At 39.3% G+C, this 9,126-nt stretch overlaps 1 protein-coding gene across 1 annotated transcript; it reads left to right on the top strand.

Moving 5' to 3' along the window:
- Window positions 1–916: 916 nt before the first annotated feature.
- On the top strand, window positions 917–5,892 carry LOC141464163 (serpin B11-like). Its single transcript, XM_074146941.1, has 7 exons — window positions 917–1,084; window positions 1,595–1,657; window positions 2,176–2,304; window positions 3,600–3,717; window positions 4,058–4,200; window positions 5,153–5,320; window positions 5,488–5,892. Exons 1-7 carry the CDS (start codon window positions 917–919, stop codon window positions 5,890–5,892), a joined length of 1,194 nt encoding a protein of 397 aa, XP_074003042.1.
- Window positions 5,893–9,126: the final 3,234 nt, after the last annotated feature.

Raw genomic sequence — 9,126 nt, forward strand, 5'->3', positions numbered from 1 at the left:
AGTATTTATATGGATAATTTAATTCTTCTTATGTAATGGGGGAAGGTACCTTCCACATCTGTGGAGAAAGTTATTCACTCTCAGTAAGAATCAAACCAAAAATGACTTAGAATAGTGGAAACTCTAAAATGTTGAAGTGACTTTCTAAGGGATCAGATGTCTCTGCATCACTTTGCTGGATGAAGACACTGGGAAAAGACTTTCTTAAGAAAGGAACTCTGTCCTAGGTGTCAGATGTGAAGAGTTTTGCAGAACATTCAAGATCATCCGCTAGTAATAATTGTGATTATAACTAAAGTATAACTCGGAAAAGTGTTAAAGCTGCAGTTAAAATAAAAAATATGACTGGAATTTTCCACTAATACACAATGTTTGTTGCAAATCTTTCTAAGGGAGCCTATCTGTAGTTCAATTTTCTGTTGAACATTCACTAAGCAACCAGCCTTAGAAGGACACAGTATGTGAGGCACAGCTGATTAATATACACAAAGTTTTTAGAGAGACACTGAGAGTGAGATTTGATCAAGGAGTGTAATTAATTAAGTGCTATGCCCGGAGCATTCAAGACAAGAAAGATCAGGATATAAAGTGAGCTGGGTCTGTCATTAGAACAAGGTTAGTGCTAAGTATAGCTGTTGCTTGAGTTGGAGAAACAGCTGAACTCAGAACAGTGTTTCGAAAACGTGTTTCTCCTGCCATTCAGGGTGCTGCTTTTCAGATGAGTTGCTTCAATCTGAAGTTCACTGTGAAATCCCAGATGTTGGAAGTTAGAAATCGCCTGTGAAGTGTCAAGCAATTCAGCCACGCTACTGCAAAAAACCTTACTGTGCTCTACCAAGGCATCTAAGCTTAGCAGGTGTAAGGATGAGAACAATGAATCCTTGTGTCCCTTCTTGCAGGTGATTGCAGCGCCACAATGTGCTCTCTCAGCACAGCCAATGCCAAGTTCTGTCTTGACTTTTTCAGAGAGCTGAGCAAAATAAAAAGAAATGAAAACATTTTCTTCTCTCCGCTAAGTCTCTCAGCTGCCTTTGGGATGGTTGTCCTCGGTGCCAGGGGAAACACGCTTAAACAGATTGAGGAGGTGGGTTTCCTTTGCTCTGAGAATAGGATGGTGGCAAGGTATGAGCCAAGAGGCTGATAGTTCTGTCTGATAGAGTCCCTAAACATCCAAAGGAGTGATGTACACAGAAGACCCTTTAAAAAACCTTATCTTTTGCTATTCCTCATACCAAACTTATCCAGACTAAACACTACTACAGTAATTGATCATTCAATGAATACATCAGTGCTAAAGAAAGTGTTTTGGAGGTATCACTCCACCGTCCAAGGCTAAGAAGTGGTGGTTCCTTGTGAAATGGTCTACTGCCTTCTCTGAATACACAGTATTCTTTCGTAAGAAGAAAGACTTCAAAGATTTCATGAGCTCACCCTCTACAAACACTTGTTGACTTGCAAGGATCTCATGATAAAGGACAAACTGGGCTTTCCCCATCATCTGTGTCTGGCTGTGTTTTGGGATAGGCTTGCAACACTCTATTTTAGCTTTAAGGTACCATCACTCAGCTGCATTCTCCCAACATTTACATTGCAGGTATTTCACTTCAGTGAAGTTTTGAGCAGTGCAAGCCAGGGAAACCAATACCCTTCTGAGAAGGTAAGAGACAGTTGCAGCGCTGAGATTAAGCAACAGGTGCCGGTTTGTCAGCCCTTTTCCTTGCAAACCGTCACTTACTCAGAAAGCACAGCAGGGCTGAGAAGCCCCTCTGTATAGATTTTATAGGTTTCTAACCAAAATAAGAGTACCAATCTAAACCATGGTAAGTGTTTAAGTTGCCACCCGCAAAGTATTGTCTACAGGGCATGCCAAAGGCACCTTGGAGCTTCCTCCTACCAGGCTCTAAGCCAGCAGACTTCCACTTGTGCACAGAGCCATCACTGCAGGATACAATGTGATTTGGAGGTGGACTAGCAGGGGCCTGAAGGGGAATAATTTGTCATTCTGTTGGAATTCTGGGAAGTTGGAGGTGGTGTCCTGATGTATTTATTCCAACGCCTATATCAACTGGGTGGAGTCAGGTTTCTCATACAGACAGAGGCTGTAATTCACCCTCAGGTCTAGCTTTGCACAGGAAAGCTCAAGCCTACCACGACCTTCTGTTTTCCTGTTTGAAGTGCAAAGAAGCTGGAGGAGTCCATTCCCAGTTCCAGGCTCTGTTGGCTGCAGTCAGTGAACCCAGACCAGGCTGCTCTCTCACCATTGCCAACAGGCTCTTTGGAGAAATTACTTATCCATTCTTCCAGGTGAGTGGCTGTCCATTTTAATAGCTCCTGGGAGTTACGAGCTCAGCAGAATTTCTTCCGTCATAAAATATGATGGGAAATGAAACACAGCGGTATTGTCAGGGTGTGCTGCCAAAGGACTGCACTCCACAGCTCTTGCAGTCAGGGAGCCTTTCCATCTCAGTTGCCCAGTGGCAGACATTGGAAACAGCAGAGCACTGGGAAGCTGTGACTTAAAAGCTTTTATGTAAAGAAACAGATCTATGGTAACAGCTTTCCCTGGGTATTCCAGAAAATATGATAGCATTAATCACCATCAATATATCCTTGTCATGCACATCCGATGTCTAATACAGCTGGTGTTTGCCGTGTTATTTCTATCCAAGGAATGAAGCTCTGTGGCCAGCAGACTTTTTTCTTCCCCAGTGTCTTGTCTGTTTCTAATAAAATGCTTGTACTCACTCTTCCATCTTCCCTTCAAGTCTATGCGAGTCAAGGCTCTCTGATCCCTGCTGCCTTTTCAGACAAGGCTTAGAAGAAAGTAGCATCTTTGAGATTTTGGTCAATTAGTCTAATTTAAGTGGAATTGACCATCTCATAACATTCCTGTGGAACACTGACAGCCAAGGCAATGCAAGTGCATACAAATAATTTCCTCAGGAAACCAGACCTAAGGTGTTTGTAAGAATATTGCTAGGAACAGTGCTGTTTTATCTCTGTAATCACCTTTATCTTTTCAAATGAAGATTTTATATTTCTTCCAAAACTTTGCACTCTAGGTAAAGAGAGATTTTCAGAGCCAGAAAAAGGTGACCAGCAGCCCAGAAAAGTTATACAAGTTATAAGTTTTACAGTGTATGTATCTATACAGAGAAACATATACATATACACACACATCTCATTGTGATAATATCAATCCTGGTTATTTGTTCAAAATAAGGCAACCTTCTTCATTTGGTGGTTGGGGGAAGACAGGCAGAATAACAATGATACATAAACTTAAAGAAAGGTACTAAGTTTAAGTCTTTTTCTTTTTCTTTTTTTTTTTTTTTTTTGCTGTGATGAGACATTTCTGCAGTTCAGTACAGCTTGAAAATACAGAAAAATATATCTGCAAATATGTTTTGTTATAAAAAAGCTCTCTAAAAATTGCATGCTAGAGTTAATTCAATGATTTTTCTTTTTATACGTATATGCCTGTTTTACTCATTCCTTTCTTACTGATCTACTTCATGGAATTGCCTTGAAGCCATGAAATTATCATTCTTATAAAAACCATCATCTTGTGATAAAATTCTGTCATTTGTACTTTCCAGCAATACTTGGATTCCACAAAGAAATTCTATCGAGCAGAACTGGAAGCAGTCAATTTTAAATGCACTGAAGAAGAAGTCAGAGAGAAGATTAACTTCTGGGTGGAAAATGAGACAAAAGGTAAAGAAGAGTATGTACAGGTTGTTTGGTTTGCAATCCAACCAGTTAGGAATATCATGTCTGAATTTCAGTTTCCACCTTTTCTATATATTTCTAAAAAATATTTATATATTTTTATATATTAAACACTTACTGCATTTTTTGCTCAATAGGAACTAAACGTAGGAAGAAGTAGAAAAACGCCTTGAGTTCCTGTCTTCAAAAGCTGTACATAAACTTTCTGTTATTCCTCTGACAGCATTATACTACTTTTTAGATTTACAGAAGTAATTATTAACAGTCAAATGCAGCTGATTGCCTGAATAAAGTAACAATACTTCTTAATTCATTATTTTTAAAGGTAAAATCAAAGACCTATTTGCTACTGGGTTTATTGATGCCTCCACTGTACTTGTCCTGGTCAATGCTATATATTTTAAAGGAAAGTGGGCAGTAGAATTTAAGAAAGAAGACACTAAGGAAACATATTTTCAACTGAACAAGGTACAGTATGGGCAGGAACTGAAACAGCTCAGGGATAGAAACCATGTATCAGTCTCCTATGGCAAGAGATGGGAGCGCTCTTCCTCTCTGTTATCCCAAGACAAAACACTGGTCTTCAGCTAGAACAATGGAAAGCTACATCTTCTGTCCAGTTTGATAACCAAATATGTAACTGTTTCCCATCAGAAGTGGCTCTTGTGCAGCTCCTCTGCTACTATTTACCAGTAGAACAGTGTTTGTTCTCAGTAAAAAAATGAACTAAAGACAAATTATCTCAGAAGAATGTAGACATTATTCATGAAGAATTTAGATTCATGGTTGCATCAGATGCATCAGTCTCCTCATCTGACATGCCAGAAAAAAGAATGATATAACAAGGGAGTTTTGAAATAAAGTAATTTGGTGCTGGTCTCTTCGCACAGGTAACTAATGACAGAACAAGAGGGAATGGCTTCAAGCTCCAACAGGGTAGGTTTAGACTGAACATTAGGAAAGAATTTTTCACAGAAAGAGTGGTCGGGCATTGGAATAGGCTGCCCAGGGAGGTGGTTGAGTCACCATCCCTGGATGTGTTTAAGAGACGTTTAGATGTGGTGTTGGGGGATATATATATATATATAGGGGAGAACTTTGTAGTGTAGGGTAGATGGTTGGACTTGATGATCCCAAGGGTCTCTTCCAACCTGGACGATTCTATGATTCTATGATTCTATGAATTTGGCACCGGTAGAAATGGAAAACTGGGTTTATGCTTCTAAAATTGATAACTTAATTGCAACTACAATTAAGAGGGAGGAACACATCAATGCTATAAGTACATTAAAGTACCCATGACCAGTGTAAATAACGTTTTCTAGGCTGAACTCTAATCTCAATACTGAAACCAATTACAACCAGAGTGATCATTTCTATATTTCTGTATTCTCTGCTTAATATGTTTCTTATGTTCCAGAATGAGAAAAGGACAGTGCAGATGATGTTTCAAGAAGGTTATTTTAACATGGCCTTCATAGAGGAACCGGAAATGAAAGTGATAGAGCTCCCATACTTTAACAATGAACTGAGCATGCTCATTCTTCTTCCTGAAGTTGTCTGTGAGGACTTTACTGGCCTAGAACAGGTAATACTTCTTTTTCTCTCTAGTAGCATACATAAGGGGCTGCAAAGAGAGCAATACTTTAACATTGCTCCAGTGTGGTCAGAAGACAAGCAGGAAAAAATGAACCTTATTTTCTTTTCCTTCTGTTCATTATGGTGTCAACCACTATTATCAATATCACTTTACAGCTTGAATGTGCCCTCACATATGAAAAACTAGCAGGATGGACCAGCTTGGATAGGATGCAACAGCTGAGAGTGAAGGTGTACCTGCCCCAGTTCAAGATGGAGGAAAGTTACGTTCTCAACACAGCTCTCCAGGAGATGGGAGTGATGAATGTTTTTGACTGGGGAAAAGCTGATTTGTCAGGAATCTCTAGGAAAGATGGTTTAGTTGTCTCCAAAGCCATCCAGAAGTCATTCGTGGAAGTGAATGAAGAGGGCACTGAAGCAGTTGGTGCTATGGGGCTTGCTGCAGTGCCTCTGTGTCACCCAATTTCTTATGAGTTCAAAGCTGACCATCCATTCCTCTTCTTCATCAGATACAACCCAACCAACACCATTCTCTTCTTTGGAAGATATTGCTCCCCTTAAGTGGAGGTTACTTTGGAAATGAGATCTTTCTTTCCACTAACATCCACATTGGCAAGCACTGAGGACAAAAGATGAGCACATTTTTGCTAGGCTTTATCCTAATGTGTTAATTTGCTGTAAAAAAGACTATCTGATAAGAGTCAAACTAGAGATAAAAAACTAAAAAATGTTAACCATTTCCTTTCTAACATAAACTTCAGTCATGTTTTACTTTTAGGAGGCCTCACTAAAATGACATCTACCTTAAAATACGCTGTGTGATATTTGCCAAAGATCTGTAGACCTCTAGAGACATCTGCATAGGAGATCATAATTTGATCTTTTCCTAATGTAGCATGTCTCCAATATACCCATGATTTTAGTGCCCTAAAGATAGATCCTCCCACATGAAGGAGACAGGAGGATAGGGATCTGCATTAAAAGGATAAACTTATGTACTTGGTCTCATTTAGCTGTACCTACCCAACCTCTGTATAGGTCTCAAGGAAAATGAGACCACTTTGTATGGGAGTAGCAAAGTATTCCTGTGGGACCCCTGCTTTAAACGTTGATCAAGGGTAATGGTTCAAGCTGGAATGAGGATTTGTTCTCAGAGAGCAGGGAAAGCAAAAGACATTTCTGGTGTAGTCTTGTTTTTTCCTAATATGGGCAGACCCATTGGTTATTTTTGCCTGTGAGAAACCTTTTATGTGCTAGAAAGTTCTCCAACTTCTTCATAAACTTCTACATAACAAAAAAAGGGTTTCAGAATAATGGAAGGTCTTTTCTGACAAGGCCTGCTCCGTGATGGCTGTAAGCTAGACACTTAATTCCCACATAAATCTTTAAGCTGTGATCACCCATTCTTGCTTTTCAAAAAAAATCTCTCTTTCTTTGTGTCTCTGATACCATGAGTTTCTTGTTCTTTCTGTTTTATTCTTCATCAGCATAAAAAACTTGTAGAAACATCTATTGTGATGCTATTCAGATGAGCAGCCTGTATTTGTTCCATTTATCATAATAAAACCACTGCAAACTAAATAGTAAATGTAGTAGTCTGCAGAATTAAGTGGCAGAGGAATAGTCTAATATAGCAGGTAAAAATAATGGTAATCCTTTCAAAAGGATTACCTCTCATTTTAAAATATTCACTGTGCTAAATTTAGGCACTGGACAACTTGTCATTAGGAAAGGTAAACCCTGAGCCTCACCTCCTGCTACTTTCTTGGATTTGATTTTACCAGAGAACTAAGAGCACAGTTTTAGGACACGGCTGAGCCAGTCTCATGCCATTGAGGAGGAGGAGGATGCTCCCCTTGTCTCCTTCGTCCCATGTGTTTCTGCTCCCTCACTTATGCCACCACTATTACTTGCCTGCCCTAGTGATAAGCAGTTCTCTGGGAGGACCTAAATCAAGAGGAAAAATTTTGGTAAAGTTAATTTTCTTGCTGATGACCTAGTTTTCTAAACCACTTCCTGGATGTTGTGGAGTAAGTGGTGGGAAGACATAGCAGACGGACTGAGGTGAGGAGAGCAGCCTGCGCAGTTTGGCGGGAGGCAATGTCCAAAATCCACAGACACATGAAAAGTACTTGCTTTTAAAGGAAAAATATTCCACCTCTTTGATGACTCACTGTACTTTTCCTGTTGCTTGCTGATGGGAAGAAGGTAAATGCTGGGAACATAGTAGTGACATTTCAGAATTGCAGATTCTTCCAAAATGCTGAGATATGCAGAAAAAATTACAGTAAATTACAATACTCAACACAAATACCATTGCTAAATAAAGCAGACATGATAGCCTGTGGAACTGTCTCACATGGCTGGCTGCAATTTCCGTATGAAATACAGCCTGAAATAGTAAAATTACCAGTAGAGTCACAGTTTTCATATCAATTAGCAGGTAAGAGAAGAGAACACCAAACACAGGCTGTTAGCTCTTCTGATGAACAGGGCCTGTAAAAAAAAGCCATGCATGGTTTTCAATGACTGCCATCAGTATTTTGTGTATATCTGGTTTGTCTCAAATATAAATTACTTACAGTAAAAAAAAACAGAGTGAAATAAGTAGCGTTAGAATGTATTAGTTTGCATAATCAGACATATATTTTCAGACAAAATCTAAAAGAAAACCAATTAACAGCATATGTGATAAGGCAAGTGATGTAAAATATTATCCTGAGGAGCTTGAGTCTCATAACAGGAAAAGGAAAAGGAATTCTCTGTGTGATCAAAGGAGAAGGGGTTGCTGAAAGGAGGATTGTCACTTACCTTACTACAGCACAAGTAGTCACTTATGATCTTTGTTTTGTTTTGTTTTTTAAAACTTGCTCCGGGGATATCTAGGTAATTTCAAAACCTGGAAAAAAATACAGTATAAATTTGAAAAATCTATTTTTTCTTCACATAGTATCTTTTCTAATTGCCATCTTAATTTATACAACATCCAAAAATGTGGTGAAAACAACCAGGAGCTGGAAAGTAGCTTCCTGCTCCTACTGTAGTGGTAGCAGCTCCTAGTGCAGAGGGTCGTGTTCCTGCAAAATCAGAGATATTTACTTAAAAATAGAAGGTAAACCCTCTACTCTGGCAGCAAGTGCTTCTCCTGTGGGGAACTGTAGCTTGTAAATGTGCAATGCCAAACAACAGAGCTTGCAGAGCAGAGAAAAGCTGGAGACTCCAAATGGTGCCTGGAGCAGACATGATCCTGGAGGGCATGTCACTGCATCTTCTTCAGGGACAGGCTTGATGCTGAATGTTGCTGCACAGCCTGTTGAACCATGCCAGCATACCTCACAGCCTACAAACACGTACACTGCCAAAACACAAAGCAAAAGAAGTCAAATACTGTTTGCATTAGCATTAATGGAAAGATAACGCCCATTTGTCCCACACTAGACAGATCTGTGTCTTTCCACAGTCTGATTACAGAGTAACTCTCAATTTACATATTCACCCTTCCACTGGACTCTTTTCTCTCCAATGGTTGCAGTTCTGTTTTTTTTTCAGACATGTTGCTTACCTCTAAACTGCCTCTTAGTATCTATGTATAACATGGTAACATATATATAACATGCAAAAGATTTGCAATGGATGGAAAAGAAGGGCAGAGGAAGATTTTCAGGTTGTCACTGAAAAAGCCAAAGAGAACAGTTTTGAGTAATGCTTTTTTTCCCCATATGAAGACTAGTGCTTATTTCCTTCAAATACAACCATTGGAAGAATTTATGCCAGGAAGTCCTGGCTTCTTATGAT

The sequence above is a fragment of the Numenius arquata genome, chromosome 4 (assembly GCF_964106895.1).
Source record: "Numenius arquata chromosome 4, bNumArq3.hap1.1, whole genome shotgun sequence".
Classification (NCBI taxonomy): domain Eukaryota; kingdom Metazoa; phylum Chordata; class Aves; order Charadriiformes; family Scolopacidae; genus Numenius; species Numenius arquata.